General features: G+C 36.1%; 1 protein-coding gene across 1 annotated transcript in view; it reads right to left on the bottom strand.

Annotated features, from left to right (window-relative positions):
• Nucleotides 1-19,173, bottom strand: part of coro7 (coronin 7) — a gene marked incomplete at its 5' end in the record, with an annotated part of 147,468 nt that overhangs the window by 2,655 nt on the left and 125,640 nt on the right. Inside the window, 17 exons of the mRNA XM_016521778.1 lie at nucleotides 191-282; nucleotides 388-523; nucleotides 724-840; nucleotides 923-1,012; nucleotides 1,116-1,257; nucleotides 1,357-1,442; nucleotides 1,534-1,638; nucleotides 1,812-1,954; nucleotides 2,040-2,126; nucleotides 2,999-3,107; nucleotides 3,193-3,368; nucleotides 4,538-4,679; nucleotides 4,759-4,863; nucleotides 5,018-5,113; nucleotides 6,287-6,432; nucleotides 6,504-6,561; nucleotides 6,649-6,703. Coding sequence (XP_016377264.1) covers nucleotides 191-282; nucleotides 388-523; nucleotides 724-840; nucleotides 923-1,012; nucleotides 1,116-1,257; nucleotides 1,357-1,442; nucleotides 1,534-1,638; nucleotides 1,812-1,954; nucleotides 2,040-2,126; nucleotides 2,999-3,107; nucleotides 3,193-3,368; nucleotides 4,538-4,679; nucleotides 4,759-4,863; nucleotides 5,018-5,113; nucleotides 6,287-6,432; nucleotides 6,504-6,561; nucleotides 6,649-6,703 — 1,885 coding nt within the window. The remainder of the gene's footprint in view (nucleotides 1-190; nucleotides 283-387; nucleotides 524-723; nucleotides 841-922; nucleotides 1,013-1,115; nucleotides 1,258-1,356; nucleotides 1,443-1,533; nucleotides 1,639-1,811; nucleotides 1,955-2,039; nucleotides 2,127-2,998; nucleotides 3,108-3,192; nucleotides 3,369-4,537; nucleotides 4,680-4,758; nucleotides 4,864-5,017; nucleotides 5,114-6,286; nucleotides 6,433-6,503; nucleotides 6,562-6,648; nucleotides 6,704-19,173) is intronic.

The raw sequence follows: 19,173 nt of genomic DNA, 5'->3' as shown, positions 1-19,173 counted from the left end.
ATAGATAGATAGATAGATAGATAGATAGACAGACAGACAGACAGACAGACAGACAGACAGACAGACAGACAGACAGACAGACAGACAGACAGACAGACAGACAGACAGACAGACAGACAGACAGACAGACAGACAGACAGACAGACAGACAGACAGACAGACAGACAGACAGACAGACAGACAGACAGACCTCCTCTTTCTTCTGTTCATCCGTTTTTTCCTCCAGATAGACGGAGGAGGGCAGGTACTTCCTAACAGGAGCCTCTTTTGGTGCTTCACTCACTGAAAGAAAACAGATCATAAGGAAGGGTGCTGTAACACTACATGCATAGAGCAGATTTTTGGACAGGTATTCTTTGAGTTGTGTTTGGGGATGCTGAGCTGTACAGGGCGTCATGTCTTTGGGCCGCATGCTGATTTTGCGGTGCTGTCCGTTGGATCCAGAGAGCCAGGCAGCAGCGGTCAGAGCTGCTTCCCACCACACTGCAGTCTCCGGGAAAACATCATCCTGGAAAAACTCTTTCTGTGGAGCGAAGACAGATTCAAATGTTTACATTTGTTCATTCAGCATGAGAAAGAAACACTGTAATATAAAGCTGAAAAAGTACTCAAAAATGATCAAGCTAAAGGTATCCAGAAATATAGACACAATGTAATTTAAAAATATAATAAAATGTATAATAATAATTAGTTTTCAGATTCTGGTATGAGGGTCACTCTTACTTTGACACGAGGCACTCTGAAGGCCACGGGTTCAATGGTGGTCTTGCCAAGTCGGATGGCTCGAGCCACTTCCACATCACGCACATCACATTCAGCCTTCGGCAGGAAACACAACCCCTGTGATGACATGGTAAAACATTAGTAAAACAGTCTGCTTTCTGTATCATCAACAACATCACAACAGCACCAACAATAATACCTTGTGTGGTTCAGAGGAATGAAAACTACTACATTCCATGAAGTACGGCGCTTCAGGAACGATCTCGTATATATAAACACGTGTGTCACCCTGAAAGACCAAAGGACAAATAAACACACTGTTGGATGAATCTGTTTGTTACTATATACAAATGGCCAATTTTAATGTTCAGCAAAGGCACACACTCACACACCTTCCCAGTGAGGATGAGGACGCTGGTGTCGGGATCATAGAATGGGATTAGGGTCGAGGGAGACACATCAGCAGGCGCTGAAGCCACAGACCCGGATGCCAAGGACTCAGCGGAGAACAGGTACAGCTGCCTTTCACTGCGGCTGTAAAGAAAATAAGCCATTAAAACTCTTTTAGTGCCAGAGAGGCACTGCTAGTAACAATACTATGATCATTTTGGCTAAATTTGTGGTATATTGTACCTGTCGAATCCTGAAACCAGCAGGTACTTGCCGTCACAGACCCACACTACACGGGCCCCTCTCTGGCCCTCAGGTCCTGGGCCCTCCTGCATAGAAAAAGATGGTAAAACTTTGTCAAAAAGATACGATTTATTTTGCTTTCGAAGTTTAATAATATGAATCTGATGCTGAACTAACCTGGACGGGCAAGGTGGACTTGCGTGGGTCGTACAGTCGCACTTTTCCGTCCTTACACACAGTGGCCAGCAGTTTCCCGTCTGGACTCCAAGCCATGCCAAATATCTGAGAGAGAACATAGTAAGCTGCCTTGATGTCTACAAAATTGACGAGACAAGACAGACAGACGATAGATAGATAGACAGATAGATAGATAGATAGACAGACAGACAGACAGACAGACAGACAGATGATAGATAGATAGATAGATAGATAGACAGACAGACAGACAGACAAACCTGGTCCTGATGTCCGCTGAGTCGTTTGACTTCCTCTCCTGTCTCCAGGTTCCACAGTCTCACTGTGAGATCGTAGGAGGAGGACGCCAGCAGGCCGGACGCGTGGGGGTGGAACTTGATGGAGTAAATCTTCTCCGTGTGTCCTGTCATTGGTCAAGGTGTGTGTCAATCAAACACTACAGAATTACTACTTCTACAGTTCAGAGTTCACATGTGCCAGTTTCTTACCACGCAGAACACGCTCCGGCTCAGTCAGGGTTTCGGTCAGGCCTCCTTTGGGTATCTGCCACACGCGGATCTTGGCATCATCACCGGCTTTGAAACAGACACATCAGAGAGCAGCACATGACATTCAGACAGCATGTAATTCGGTTTGTTTTCAAGAAACACCTGAAGATACAACTGTTCTTCAAACACTTCATTTGTTACAAACTACTATACATTTTCTTTTGATTTTGAGGAGAACTATGACTTGGATGTGTTCCTGAGATTTAAACTCATGGATCCCCAGTTGAAAATCATGGAGGTACATGTAGATGAATAGCCAGAGCTGGGTAGATTACAAGCAAATTGTATTCCGTTACTGATTCCAAATTACATGATAAAAATTGTAGGCAGTAACGTAATCCATTACATTGCTCATTTTAGGTAATACAATCAGACTACTTTTAGATTACTTTTGACTTTACACATTTATCACATTGATTAAACAGGATAATCTTGTACCATATTGATATAAAAATACAAAGAGAAAGAAAATATATTCCCTTCGTTATTATTAACAAAATGAAGTGCATTAAACATTATATTACATTATGGTTTCCCAAACTGGGGTTTGTGAAAGAACTCCAGTGGTTTTTTGAGTTTAATAAAAAAAAAGAAGAATTAGGGAGAATTAATAAATTATGAATAATTTATTGCTATTGTGTGAATAATATCGAATCATGTAATCAATAAAAAAGTAACTGTAGTCTGTAGAGTAGAGTATTTTAAAATGTAATATAATCTAATTACAAGTATTGCATTTTTGGAATCTGATTATGTAATCCAGATTACATGTAACCAGACACTGTGAATAGCGGTTACTATATAGCATTGCAGCTGTAACTCTGTATTGACCAATCAGAATCCAGAATCAGAGCAATCACTTTTATATGGTCATTTTGAAATGGCCAATGAAAACTCACCCACAACCAGCTTGTGTGTGTCAAAGGGGTCCCAGCAGAAGTCGGCCACATTGACGGAGTTCTGGATGGTGGGCAGGGCGGTGTCCGGCAGTTTTCCAGGCTGGGACAGCTGTAGAAGCAGACAGACAGAGCAGTTAGATACTGTAAATAAATCAAAGATTCAGAAGAAAAGAGAAGTGAATGCAGTACCGCACCTCAAACACAGCGATCTGCCCTCCAGCGATGGCGAGAGGCACTGCCACACGCTGGCCGTTGGCACAGAATCCGTCACATTCTCCTGGTGTGGTCAGATGAAGCCCGCGCAGGTTGGTGATGTGAGTGTCCCGGTGCAAAACGGCCCCCTGGATGTGACGAAACTTGGAGCTTGGGCCTGAGAATCACAGAAAGCCATTCATTACAAGAGCTGGGCGATTTACACAGCCAAAAACATTCTCTCTTGATATGGTTCAGCTTTTTGATGATATTTGGCATCAGTTTGGGGGCAGTATGATTTTGTTTTTTGAAAGAAATTAATACTTGTATATTTAGCAAGGATGCATTAAATTGATCAAAATTAACAGAAATTGCTGTTTTTTTTTTTACTTTGTGTTCATCAGATGAATCATGAACAAAAACTTATCACAGAAATATGAAGCAGCTTAACTTTCTTCAATATTGATAATAACCAGAGATGTTTCTTGAGCAGCAAATCAGCATATTAGAATGATTTCTGAAGGATCGTGTTACAGAAACATTAAATAAATCTTACCCCCCAACTAGTAGTGTATATAAATAGTTATGTATTTGCTCTGAAATGTATTTTTCAGTTCAAGGAACCATAACTATAATGTAGACGGTCATTGCTGACCATATTAAAAATGTTTAAAACAAGTAAAATAAAAATCTAGTATTAAGTGATGAAGAATACAGTTTTTTAAATTAAATTGTGTTCATTAAATAAACACAAAGGAAAATAAATCATGTTTAATACTTTTAATAATATAAGAATACATCATAATAGTGTGTCTGTGTGTGTATGTGTATATATATATATATATATATATATATATATACACACACACATAAACAAGTATTTCTATATTCATATTTAGTAATAATCATATTTAATAATTGAATAATTTTAATAATATAAAAATACACAATAAGAGTATATTTATATAGAGAGAGCGATTATACAAATCAATCATTATTGAACCTATTGACTGAAATGGACAGCGCGAAAGAAATGACTCACAGATATGACTCAAAAATATTATTACTATCAATTATCATTATTATAGTTTCATCTTATTCACTGCTGAAATTCTAAAAATTAAACAAATGAATAAAGTAATATATTACTAGTGTGATAATAATATTGTATAGTAGAACATTCTCACCTCTACTGGCAATTTTTGCAATTAAGGTTTACATTCTAATAACTTTTATTCTATTATTTAAAGACACACTATCAAAATATTTTTCATTTTAATAAATAAATATATATATATATATATAACTGAATTAAATGCAAATGCATATAAAGTGAATGTGAGTGACCGAGCATGCTGTGGATGGCGCGGGAGCTCTGGCTGGGGCTCGGCAGGAAGCCGGACGACAGGCCGCTGGTGGAGGACGGGGAGCGGGACGGGGCGGCACTGCTGCTGGGGGTGCTGAGGGGACTGCTGGAGGTCGAGGCCTCCTGAGAAAAACACAGAAAGACACTGTAAGACCATCATTTCTGTAAAATAAACATTTCTCCACGTGTTTCTCCCACAGACCTCTTTGCTCTTGCCACGGGGAAGATGATCCTTTGGTTTTGTCTCCTGAGCTGATGGAGCGGCCGGTTTTGGCCTCTTGTTTGGGTGAAGACTGATTCGCTCCACCTGTAAAAGTTCAAGTGTTACGGAGTTAAATATATCTTAAAACGTTAATATAGCTTGACTATACTTCCCCTTTTTTCCTCATACTTTAATTTTCAGTAAGAAATCCTTTGCTATCCATTGAATTGCCCATGACTAAACCAGAAGAGGTCAGTACCTGTTTGTTCTCTCCTTTCCACCAGTCCTCTGCCGTCATGGCCGGAGTGTGACCCACAGTGTCCGGATACAGGTCCGCATGGAAGTCCTGTCCTGCCTGATACACACAAAACACACAACAGCTAAAACATCCAACATGCTCGGACTGGCGGATTTTGGACAAAAAAAAGAAGGAAAAACAATTTTTCCTACTCATTCAATTATATATATATATATACAGTATATATATTATATATAATATGTTATTATAGTTATAATACATTATATATAAGTAATATATATAATATAATATATATAAAGTATATAAAAAGTATATTCAGTATGACTATATTCATTCAGTATGACTATAATAATAATATTATTTTTTGTAATTGTAAATAATTATAAATAATTTTGAAAAATAATTGAACAAAATAAAAAACAAGTATTTAATAATAATAATAATATCATTATTAGTTTTGTGTTATTAGTATTTAAATCATTAAATTAAACAGTTCAACAAGGATATACATATATATTACTACTGCAATAATACTATTGTAGTCAAAATAAAAAGTATAATAATAATACTTCAAATTATAATTTATAATTAATTTCATTAATTATAAATGAATTAAGAAATATATTACTATTGCAAAATACTACTGTAATGTGAAATAAAAATGTTAAAATAATATTTTTTTCATAAAACAATAGGAAAATTAAAATATTACTTTTTATAGTTATATCAACTTCTTGTATTAATAATAATAATAATAATAATTTATTCTATTATTATTAATAATAATAATAGTAAATGTTTTTGTTTTATTTTATTACTATTTAAATGATAAGAATTAAGCAAATTAATAAAGAAATATATTTATATTGCATTAATGCCACTGTACTACAAATAAAAAAAACAAGTATTGAATAATAATAACAATAATTTTATTTTACAGAACAGTAAAATTTAAATAGCAATTTTTATACTTGATCCAATTTGCTTTCAAACATTAAACCATAAAAAGCAGAAAACCACTAGGAGACTTTAAAGATTCTGTTTTGTTGATATTTGTATAAATGATTCTCATCACAAATTTGGAATTACGCAATTTACGGTCGTCATACAGGTCGTAAAATAAGGAAATCACATCCCTGTTACATGTTATCAGCTTATCAATCATAACTAGTGAAAGATAATTCATGTGCATTCTGAGCTTTTATACTGTGAGTTTAGCAGACCTGGATGTGTTTATTCAGTGTCGGTGGTGTGTTCATTCCTTCATACCTTGCGAGGCACCTGGTAGCTGATGGGCACTATGAAGTTATCAGTGAGCTGCATCAGACGCAAAACCTCACAGCAGCCGACGTCCAGAGCGAGCTTCGGCACCAGAGCCACGCCACGAGTCGACACGTCCGTCAAACAGTGACTCACTGACAACGACAGAGACAGATCAGCTTCATGAAACATGAAAAAAGAGCCCGAGAAACAGCGTCTGTGTTACCTTGAGACAGGAAGGGCTCACTGCTGTTCACCTCGAAACAGTCGATCACACTCTCACCCTGAGAAAATATGATTAATCATAGTATTCATATTGAAGATAAAGAATGTCAAAGTATCTTAAAATATGTTAATAAATGGTCACATACATTCCCAGACACAATAAGTAGTCCAGAGTCTGGATCAAACAGAGGCATCAGAGTCCTGCGGATAAAAACAGACAGAGAAGCGCAAATAATGATTCGGCTACTGATGCTGTAGGACACATATTTCTCACAGAGCAAACATTTTGTTGAACTTTTCTTATACACTCCCGTTTTTAAAAAAAAAGAAATTAATACTTTTATTCAGCAAGGACGCATTGAATTGATTAAAAAAAACATTTAAAATGTAAAAAAAAATTCTGCTGTATTTTTTTTTTAAACTTTCTATTCCTAAAAGATCAATAGAGAGTGGGGGGAAAAACATGTTTCCACAAAAGTGTATGCAGCACAACTGTTTTCAGCTTTGATAATAATAATAAATGTTTCTTGAGCATCAAATCAGCATATTAGAATGATTTCTGAAGGATCATGTGACACTGAAGACTGGAGTAATGATGCTGAAAATTCAGCTTTGCTATTACCGTATAATAAAAATGACATTTGAAAATATATTCACAAAGAAAATAGATATATTAAATTATAATAATATTTCACAATATTACTGTTTGTTTGTTTTTTTGCTGTATTTTTTCAATCAAATAAATGCAGCCTTGGTGAGCATAAAAGCCTTTAACATTTAAAAAATCTTACAGACCCAAAACATTTTAACAATAATGTCATTATAGGAACATTCAACCTGGAGACATATTAGTTGCCCATAAATATTATTTTTTAAAGTGAAGTGTCTTGCCGTTTCAAACACTCAACATGGCAGCCACCATAAGGGGGCGACACACTCCATAATATAACCGCTTTTTTTCTAGACCGCTGATTTGAATTTTCATCCCGTGTTATCATTTTAAACGTTTACTATTTCTTTAGATGTTAAAAAAGAGACAACGTTAAAAAAAATACATTTCTACTCTAAAGAAAATGTGATATATGTGATGGCAGTTTTCTGAGGGGAAAAAAACTGTAATAATTCATGTCTGCAGCATAAACGGTTACGCACCAAATTTAATACGCTATACACTAACAACCACAGTTTGTTTCGTCCAAATCAAGCAGATTCAAGAAGACACTGAAGTCAAAGTGAGGAAAAAGTAAGTAGATCCAACAGGTCTGTAGTTATCAGTGTTGGGGAAAGTTACTTTTAAAAGTAATGCATTACAATGTTGCGGTACTCCATAAAAAAGTAACTAATTACATTACTTAGCTACTTTTTATGGAAAGTAATGCGTTACGTTACTTTTGCGTTACTTTTTAAATCTGGACAGGGCTTGCTTGTTTGTTTCTAAAATAAAAAAGTTATATTTTTGGCAAATATAAAAGCCTTTTCACACCAAAAGTGAAATGAATAAGCCTCAGGTTGAAGGGAAAGTAAATTTACGTCCGTACAGTAGAATGCAGAAGAAGAAATTTCAACACACTTCAGCAATAAACAAAGATGTTTGTCTAGAGTAATTTTTGCTTATTAGTACGGTTGAACTGGATCATCGAAGGTCAGAAGCAAAGACATTGGTTAATAGAATACATAAAGGATATTTATGTTGTTTAACATTTAATTATTGCAAGTTGCATTTTTTTAATTCATTTTGAGGAATACTGAATCTATGTTTTTTTTTTGTGAGTGAGATGAATTAATGCATATTCATATTTATTTTAGAACTACAATAACATCTTCTGATTTCTCTCAACATGGGGACAGGAGAGCTGTCAGTCAATAAATTGAAAAAAAAAAGTAACTTGCGTTACTTATTTGAAAAAGTAACTCAGATATTCTCTTGTAAACTAAAAAGTAATGCGTTACTTTACTAGTTACTTGAAAAAAGTAATCTGATTACGTAACTCGCATTACCAACACTGGTAGTTATAAGTGTGTATGTACTGAATGTTTGCAGTGGGGAGGGGAAAACAGCTGCGTGTTTTCTCCACTAGGTGACAGAATAAGCAGCGAAATGAGCTCACTTCAACACAGAAACCCACATCAGCTCTTCAACAAAATATTGCATTGATCAGACACAAAACATTTGAAAACTTCACATCGGGGTCATTTAAATCTGTCTGTTTGAGCCCGGACTGGAATCTGGCCCTCTTTCACACACACACAGCCACATTCATCCATCCGCTGCCTGACGCCCGAGGCACGTGCGGGGGTCACCGATGGGCACCGGCGGGCCCGGGGTCACGGCACGAACACGAGTGTCTATTTCAAGTCACATGCTGCTGGGAGCGGGGCGTGTTTCCGCTTCACTCGAAGAAACCAGATCAAACCTTTCACCCACATCAATCAGCTCAGAGCGTGGGACATAACTGATCACAAACCACAGAATACTACAGAAGAGCAGGAGCTGCCCAATCCAGCCCTCCAGCTCTTTAACGAGTCTTTAGCCAAAATTCTCTTATGCAACTTTTAATGTTTTATTCTGTCATCACTTAGGCTACACTCATGTTGCATGGTTATTATTCAGATTTCTGAAAGAATTTCCAAGCTGTTCATTTCCATATATAGATACAGAAGAACCAAAATAGTTCATGTGACTCAACATGTCATATTGGATATTTGACTGAGATTTGAGAGCTTGTGAAGTTTAAATACCATTTAATCTACATTACTGAAAATTATAAAAAAAAAATAAATAAAATAAAAAAAAAATTATATATATATACAGTATATATATATATATAATTCTACACAAGTATAAATATATATCAATCTTTCTGAATAAAACTTTCACCTCTAACAGAAAAAACCCCTGAATTTGTCCTGAAGGACTGATAAGCCAATGAAAAACAAATGAAAACCTGACATTTATGCAATAATGCCTGACATTTTGGTCTGTTCCTCACACAAAGCTATGGCTTAAGACTTGATATACCTCACAAATCATACAGACAACTTTTATGATGCTTTTGTGTCTATATTTTCGCAGGTCGGCAGCCATAGCGCCCTGTATGAAAGCACTCATTAATCTTTATAAGCCAAGTGGCAGACTTTTAATTTTGGACTGACCTTTTCCTAAGAAGGTCACTAAATACTACACAAACTTTACAAGCCAACACGACTGTGACCTTCAGCGCAATCCAGGGAGACTAAACCTTCAGTAAACACGCAGGATAACAAAACACCTACAGGACTTCAAGAAGAGCATTATTCCTCGTGTTTATTCACTAATGAGCTGCTAATTACTCATCTCCCTCACAGAGTGTCAGGCAGAAGTGAGCTAGCGGTGAAGACCTGGACATGTCGGGCCACGCTCATCTCTATCAGCTGAATGGTATGCTTGCAGTGGATCGGCAGGCTTTGCCTCCTGCGCTTCTCCTGGGACGGCATTTGACGGTTGACTTCTCCCCTCCCCCGTCTTCGCCCCGGGCCTCTGAAGTCAGTAAAGGGTTGCTACGCTTTGTTAGCACAACTTTGCATTCCCATGTCGAAGTTTCTCTGCAGGAAATACACAAACACCTCCTGCGTTCCCACACTGTTCCCTCTCACAATGCACCACCACACATCAGCACACTTCAACAATGCTCATACTACGCATCTGCAGACTTCTGATAAACACAAATATATCTCAATGGCTTCTCATTACCTGCAACAAGGGGAGCAAATGGAACCTTCTCAGGTTTCGCTCGAAAAAGATCTCAAAACAACTGTCTTAACAACTGAGATCTCAATATGCACTCAAACATTTCTCATCAAATTCTTTATATTCTCCTAAACAGCAATGAGATTGAATGGAGGGCAAATGAAGAACTCAAGCTCCTCATCAAATGAATTATATTTCTGTTGTTTCATTAAGATTAAACTGAGAGCAAATGGAGAACTTTAACTCAGATGTTTCTCCTGCAAATAAAACTCCAGCAGAGTTTCAGAAAAGATCTCAAACTGATTTGTCAAGACAAAAGTCAGAGATTTACATACGCTTTATTTTCATTACATTTAAAGTTGCAAATACTTCTATTAAATTAAATAACTGGTTGAAATTGTGTTGTTAAAGCAAATTTTGAACACAGAAAAAGTTACATAGTGCTGCTTTAAAACGAGACAAGAGCTCCCCAACATCTCAAACCGTGCTCCTATTTGCCAAAATAGCAGTTTTCAATCAAAAGTCTCATCAAATTATCCCAAGACCAAAGAATCTGAGATGCTTCAGTTTATAATTGCATTATTTATTAAATAATCATCATACACTATTAATATTTTACAGGTCTATACTCGTACTATTCTCTAATTCATGTCTATTTTTCCAGAAGACTTTTAGGTGAGACGTCAGACACAAATTGATATCTAAATGAAGCACACGTGAGAGTTATTATGAAGCCTAAGCAATGAAAGAGGAGCCTCTGAGCAACTGGACTGTCCTGTGGGAGGAATAACTGCACACATAAAGGCAGATACGCCTCACTTCACTGCTTTACTCAAGAAAAGATTTTCCCACACCACCCAACCCCTGCGGACGCCGTGTGTGTGTGTGTGTGTTTGGAGCTCCAGACAGTAGTCTGGTCATGAATGAACGCTAAAACACTCCGGGACATCATTCTTGAGTGGCTAAAGCTGTAAGCACTCACACACAACGACACACACGTGTGCTGCTGCACTGAGGGCCGGAGGGACGTCACGCATGACAAAGCCTCTAATCCAGATGTAAGCCGTCTTTGGACACAGAAAACAACAGAGAGAGAGCAAAAGAGAGAGAGAGAGAGAGAGAGAGAGAGTACACATTTCAATTAGCACAGGCTTTTGGCTTTGTTTAAAACGGAAAACTAAACTAGGGTTCTGCTTACTGCATATCAGATCACAGACTGGATGCTGATTGGTCAATATTTCTATGCGCACAGCAGGAATGTCTGTAAACCCTTAATATTATGTTTTACTTCATTCTATAGTCATATTCAATCCCTTATATTCAGTTGTGATTATATTTACAGTAGATCACAGCCTCTTGTAGTAAGTATATATACTGTATACTGTGTGCTTTCCAAAAATTTCATTGAAAAATGTGCAATTATAAAAACACATCAAATCGTGTTAAATACATTGTCACATTACCTTACTACACGGTATGTTTAATTCAATGTGTGCATACAAGTAAGCAAAATAAAATAAAATAAAATAAAAATTTTCTTAGATATTATTTAGTTATTTTGCTAACTGGATGGCACACATTATTAAATGTGAAACAGTGAAGTTTCAAATACAACATGCAATATAGTGAAGTTATTTGACAATTAATTTTTATTTACATTTAAATCATTTAAATAATAATTCTTAATTACATAATAATAATAATATTAATTATTTAAATATTAGTTGATTTTTTTCTTTTTTTTGCTAATTGGATGCCCCATATATTATTACAAATCCAACATAGTGAAATTATTTACTATTTATCTATATATAATTATTTATATATAGTTTTGCTTTAATAATAATTTTTAATTTAAATAATAATTAATAATAATTACTTTATTATGATATAATAATAATATTGTTATTATACTGCAAAATTAATTATTAATTAAATTATCAATGAATACAAAAAATATTTTTTTTACTACTTCAGTTTTGTGTAAAAATGCATTTAGCTTTTGTATATTCAGTTAAGTAATCTGTCAAGAAGGAGATCAAAATCAGAGCTGATGTTACTTATGGTTCATTCACCGTTACTGGAACTGGAAGGTCAAGTTGAAAGCACAGCATTATGCACCTATGTACCTGGAAAGTGTGTATACCGCAAACTCTGTGTACTGCGCTCTTCTGCAAATGTCAGGTCATCTAGGTATCTTTTCAATGCATACAGAAAATTTGCATACTGCCCACCACAAACCACAGAAACTGTACAAGTAACGTGCCAGCACAGCCCTTTAAATTTCAGAGGATGACATTTGTCTTGCTCTTCGCAGCGCAGCATTCCTATCAGAAAGGTAAGAGTAATTTGGCAGGACCATCCCAGCAGTGGCCTCAGGAGTGTCATAGCTGTCAGTAAACTCCAATTCAGCCATGAAACAGCCTGCAGGTGCGTTCAAGATCCGCAGATAGAGCCACGTTTTTACTCTCTTTATGATGATGGAGGCTGGGATTATATGATTACACTACAGGCCCTGAGGTCTGAACCGTGTGTTATATATCCTGAGCCGTGTGTTTGTGTGGATCTGCAGGAGACGGACACAGACGGACAGACAGCTGAGCTGTGTGACAGAGGAGTGTGGGAGGGGCTTCATCTGTGATGAAGTGCAGTGGGTGTGGCCAAACAGTATTACCTTTTTGCCTTGACCATTAGGGAATATTTAAATGCTCTGTAGTAAAATCCTATGATGTAATGCCTTTCATTTCCAGTGTGATGAATGAAGCATAATGCAATTTTTAAACTAAAGTCATAATCAATAATTAACTATTAATTAATTTAATAATACTAATTAATATTTGTATTGTTAATAATATTAATAATGAAAAATAAAAAATGCTGTTATTATTATTATTATTTCATCATTATTATTATTAATTCTTTAGCAAAAATTGCTAATTTTTGTCTGCGACACGTCAGCGATTCTCTCAGATCGTGTCTTTGATAATTCACACAACATGATTGTCACTCGTGTGAACGAGCACAGAATTGCCTCCGATTTCGGGCATTTCGTAAAACCTGTCGGCGAGCGAAAATCAGGGCTAAAACCGTGCAGTGTGAACTCGGCATAAGTTCAAAAGAACAGCATTGGTTTAAAATAGAAATCTTTTGTAACATTATAAATGTCTTTACCGACACAACCTTTTAAACGGTTGCGTAAATCTTATTTATTTATTTTTTTTCAAAGAGCAATTTAACTAAAAAAGTTGTCCATATGTCATCATATGGAACTTTAAACGTTCTTTTATGACATCATATGGAACTTTAAACGTTCTTTTATGACATCATATGGAACTTTAAACGTTCTTTCATGACATCATATGGAACTTTAAACGTTCTTTTATGACATAATATGGGACTTTAAATGTTCCCTTCCCTCTTTTAAAAAGTGAAACAAAACCATTTGTAGGTAATTTATTAAAAAGAGGCCATTTATGTGCGTGTGCACGTCAATAACTAGCACACGTTCATGTACATCCAAGTTAAGAGTGCGATTAGCAGAGTATCAGTTTTCCAGTGTGCCATCATGATAAGCAGACATGCTGACCAGCTCCTTAAGCAAGTTGAACTGGTGCTCGACACACTCAGAAACTCTTTGTAAGATTTTGCCGGGCTGTTCAGTAGTTCTGCTAATCCTCAGATATCTGCGGCTGCTCCGATCCTCCAGGCACTTCATTTAAAAGAGCTTAGAGAGGCAGCGAGGCGGCGTGAGGGAAGAATGCGGGCAGCTGCGGCGGGGCAGAACAGCCACTGATCTCCACTCGCGCCGACCCAACATACGCACGGGCCTCGCTTTTTAATTAAACTGGAGGGCGGCCTTGCCAACACACCTGACAGAAAACAAAGAAATGATGACATGAACAGACGTCTCAGCCTTCATGTTCACAATGCATCCTTATGCTTTACATGAATCTCAAAGAATTCATGTAATAAAGTCCCAGCACAACAATAAAACGAGCAAAAACAAAACGGGCCTTATTGGTCTGACACAATTCAATCCACTTCAACTTTCAGCACGACCGCATCAGAAAACAAAAATATGTTTCAAATAATGTTGACGCCAAAATTAAATACCAAACTCTTATTTATACAAGAGGACAAAAAAGTCAGTCTAAATGTCCCTCATGTTACACAACAGCTCTGCACGTTTATCTGGAACAAATGCAAAATCAAACTCATTTCATTCAACCATAAAACTCCAAATAGCGACTTTTAGTAAATGGATAGTTTTGATCCAAAAATATTAACCCTAACCTTGTCCATTTTGCTTTTGATTCCATGTCACGTTCATAATTTCGCATAATGTTGGTTCTGTGCGGTTCATGGTAATATTCATATATGTAATTGATTTTTACTTTGGTACAATATGCACTTTGGGTACCGTGTTGAGTTGTCACCTGATGTCCAACATAAAATATGATTTCTGAAGCAAAACCAGTGGAGAACCTCTGCAAGAAATGTCATAAACATCAGCTTACGTGTCCCAGACTGTCCCATAAACTAATGGAGCATGACAGACCTCATAATCACACGCCGATGGAGTACAAACCGTCTGGATACAGACTCAAACGGAGTGCCTCCTTAGTAAAACGAACTATCCATTCAAACATCATGATGCTCGATACCTATTTATAAAGTGCAACAGTCGCCCACTTTTTGGAAATGTTGGTTTCGGAAATAATTTTCCATAGGGATTAAAAAAAAAGTAATTAATGAGTTATAATAATAATAAGTCAGCTTTAATGAGGAAAGAGACGTCAATCCCATGAAGCATTGCAAAAGACAATCTAATTAAAAAAGATCAAGCAATAACAAACTAGTGATTTAAAGATGTTGATTACACCCACCCACACCCATATACAAACATACATACATAAAAATATGTGTCTAAATACAAATTCATGAAATATGCATCTAAATACAAATATTTAAGAGTTCCAAAGAGTCTCTTTTGGCACATTTTGTTTGTTGCGATTGGTGGAGATATCTCTGTAGAATCATGGGTAATGTAGTTTTTCACCAGGAATGCCACTTTTAAACATGATTATTTAAAAACAGTTGAAGTAATGTGTACTGATGGCTTCAACAAAAGCATATATCACCGATTAACAGCCTTGTAGCTCATAGTAGGCCTGTCTTTAAAGGTTTATAAGTTATTTTTCAAAATAAATATATAGTTCAGTCATGAAACTCTAGATGGCGCTTTCTGACGGGGTGTTAACGTAACTGATGATATTCAGAGAGTTAAACGACTTGGCACAAGCTGATTGGTTCATGCTGCATATGCAGCCAATGAGCTTACTGCCTTGCATTTATATGGCTGGGCTGGCTAGCATTCACTTGAGATTCCTGCAGCGCGCTTTCAGAGTTTCTCTGAAACCCTCCACCTTCCCCAGCTCCACCTGTATTGATCTGCTACGGGGTTATTTTATATGCTATTTGTGCAGCAGCAGTATGTCTTAAATACTCATGGCACTGTATCGCCGTATGCATTGGCAGTAGCAAGTTCCTGTACTGCTTGCAGCAGCAGCAATAATCTACAACTACCACAATAACCAACAGCAGCAGCAATTCAGCAGCAGCGTAGCAGATCTGTTCCGCCAAGACCAAATACATTAACATTGTCATATCCATCACCATGCTAAAATGTTCAGAGAGTTGTCATGATTGAAATCTATTTTTTACTTCCATAACCCAACTCTACCAAAGGAACAAAAATGGCATTTTATCATACTTATTCCTTTATATAATTGTAACATTTAAATATGAACACAAAATTAGAATAATTGAATGTTATAGAAATTATATAAAAATAGGGCTGCACGATAAATCGCATGCGATATTTAACGCGCATCTTGTCAGAAAGCCGGTTCTGTAATCAGCGGTAAATCTCCATCACGTGCGTGCTTTCACATTGAGCAGCATTAACTACACAGAGCCGTTGTTCTCTGACGAGCTGCGCCAAAAATCGCACGAATATGAACGTGGTTTTGCGCAGCTCGTCAGTGAACAACGGCTCTGTGTAGTTAATGCTGCTCAATGTGAAAGCACACAGGTGATGGAGATTTACCGCTGATTACAGAACGGCTTTACTGACAAGATACGCGTTAAATATCGCATGCGATTTATCGTGCAGCCCTATATAAAAAGAAATATAATAGTAAAGAAGAAAAATATTTCAAATATTTAAAAAAAAATGAACTAAATTAACATTTAAATAAAATAAAAATGTCATGCAGCCTTCAATTATTTAAATTAAGTAAACATAACTTTAAGTCTTCCAACTTCTTGTCTTTTTATGATTTGTATATCTTTTTTAATGGATTAATTAATAACAGTATGAAAAAAAATCATAAGATAAATGACAAAAAATAAAATAAACAAGTAAATACTGAGGTGACTGGTCTGTTATATCCGAGTGTTTGCCTGTGTGTGTGGTATTGTTCAGAGTTGAAGGCCTGACTCATCCATCACCATGCTAAAATGTTCAGAGAGTTGTCATGATTGAAATCTATTTTTTACTTCCATAACCCAACTCTACCAAAGGAACAAAAATGGCATTTTATCATACTTATTCCTTTATATAATTGTAACATTTAAATATGAACACAAAATTAGAATAATTGAATGTTATAGAAATTATATAAAAATAGGGCTGCACGATAAATCGCATGCGATATTTAACGCTTTAAATTAAGTAAACATAACTTTAAGTCTTCCAACTTCTTGTCTTTTTATGATTTGTATATCTTTTTTAATGGATTAATTAATAACAGTATGAAAAAAAATCATAAGATAAATGACAAAAAATAAAATAAACAAGTAAATACTGAGGTGACTGGTCTGTTATATCCGAGTGTTTGCCTGTGTGTGTGGTATTGTTCAGAGTTGAAGGCCTGACTCCAGAAAGTCCCAGAAACGACTAGCTAAGCGTTAAAAATCCAGACGGCGACCGACTTCAAGGGGCAGCAGGATATAAGCGTTAAACTACCTGTCAGCGGAGCTTGAGAACCAGACGAGCGAGTTAGAAGAGAGCCGAGGACAAGAACCAGGGATGGATGGAGGAAGTAGACGGGAGGTCACGACCAGAACGACCCCCGATGCTGAGGGTCACAGGAAGAGACCCGTCTACTCGCTGTGAACATGTTAGTCACGCATACACCACCATAAAACACACGTACATAAACAGAAAAGCCTATTTCTGAGATGCTCCAACACATCTAACTGCAGTTTGTTGCATTATTTCAGCTTTGATGCGACATGCTAAAAGCGCTCAGGTCTGGTTAAAACCAGTCGGGCTTCGATTACAGACGGTCATAAATCTTCCCTCCAAAGCAGGCCTGAAAATCACAGCGATGATGGAGTAACAAGCGAAGGGAATCTTTTCAGCGAGATCCGTCCTGTAAATAACTTCATTGCAGTCAGGCGTTTTAACCCACACTTCAATAAAGTGACATCACTACTACTTTGTGCGCCGTTTCGGGAAGCTCGTCTGATGCTAAACCCGTTTCTCGCCAACAGGACCGAAGCCAAACTCATCTCAGTGTGAAATTAAAAGAGGCTAACGTATAAATACGGGCCACCGGTTAAGTCTGCAAATACCGGAGCGTGGCGCTTCTCCAGGAAGACAAGCTCTGAAAGGAAAACAGCGTGGCTCAGCTGTGCCAAGAGCATCATAAACTCATATTGTTACAAGCGGTGAAGTAGGGGACACGTCATCAGTACGTACACCAGCGCTGAACCGCGGGCTTTGTTTTGGCGCGCTGACACTCAGCGAGTAATGGAGAAAGTCTGCAAGTAAGCCCTACTTAATGTCTTTAAGCCGAGGTTGTGCATGATTAACCAGCGAATGTTATTCTAAAGAGAAAAATGTCAAAATGTGTCAAAAACGACTTTGTACATCTAAGGTACAATTTTCCTCAAATGACTATTCTTGCACTATCCAATAATTTTCCAGTGGATAAAATTAAGTCCCTGACTACATTAGTGCAGATGTAAAATGGGTTGCAAATGATATTCTATGTTGACTTTAAGGCCTTTTAATTGAGAATATTTGCCATTGACATGATGATTAAATGTGTGCCTATCAGTGATGATAATTAATCCAAAAAGGTTTTTTAGAATGGGAGACTGCAGTCTAATTTTAGTATTATTTATAGACTATTTTAATATTTATTAATAGTTTGAATTAGCTTTTAATTTCATATTTTTCGTTTTTCTTTAATTTTAATATATTTTATTAATTTTTTTTTTTTAAATTTCTACTTTGCTTTAATTTTTTTATTTTAGTTTTAGTAATTTTTTTGTCACTTCAACCTGTCACCTGTTTTATTTTAGTAAGTTGCCAAAACAGTATTTCTAATATTTTTTAATTTTTTTAAGATGGTTTTCATCACATATTTGTTATTTTTTATTTTATTTCAGCTTTATTTCAATTAATGAAAAGTTTTAGTGGTAAGCCAAAAATAACAACACTGGTAGGTTGATTTTTTTTTTTTTTCTTTGTTTGGTGAATTTGGTTTTAGAATTTAAAGTATTGGTCATGGTTAATTGTCACATTTATATATTTTCATTTTAATTTCAATTTTAGAAATTTTGTTATGTGCCTTTGTATTTTTTTTATAGTTTTTATTTATTATTTCTATTTAGCTTTATTTTTTTAGTTATTAATTTTAGTTCTTCAACTTCTTAAATACAGATAATTGCCAAAGCAACATTTCTAATATTAATTTAAGTTTTTCTAAATTCTAATCCTAATCTTATATTTATGTTTATTTTGTTTAAGCTACAGTGTTCCATAGCTTTAATTTTAGTTAAAAATAACAACACTGGTAGGTTGGCTCCTTATTTGGTAAAAAAAAAAAAAAAAAAAGGAAGGTTATTTCTTAACCCTATTGTTACACCT

Source organism: Sinocyclocheilus rhinocerous, unplaced genomic scaffold (genome assembly GCF_001515625.1).
Source record: "Sinocyclocheilus rhinocerous isolate Xijiao unplaced genomic scaffold, SAMN03320098_v1.1 scaffold239, whole genome shotgun sequence".
NCBI lineage: Eukaryota > Metazoa > Chordata > Actinopteri > Cypriniformes > Cyprinidae > Sinocyclocheilus > Sinocyclocheilus rhinocerous.
The sequence above is the reverse complement of the archived record's forward strand: the minus strand, read 5'-3'. Positions and strand labels throughout refer to the sequence as shown.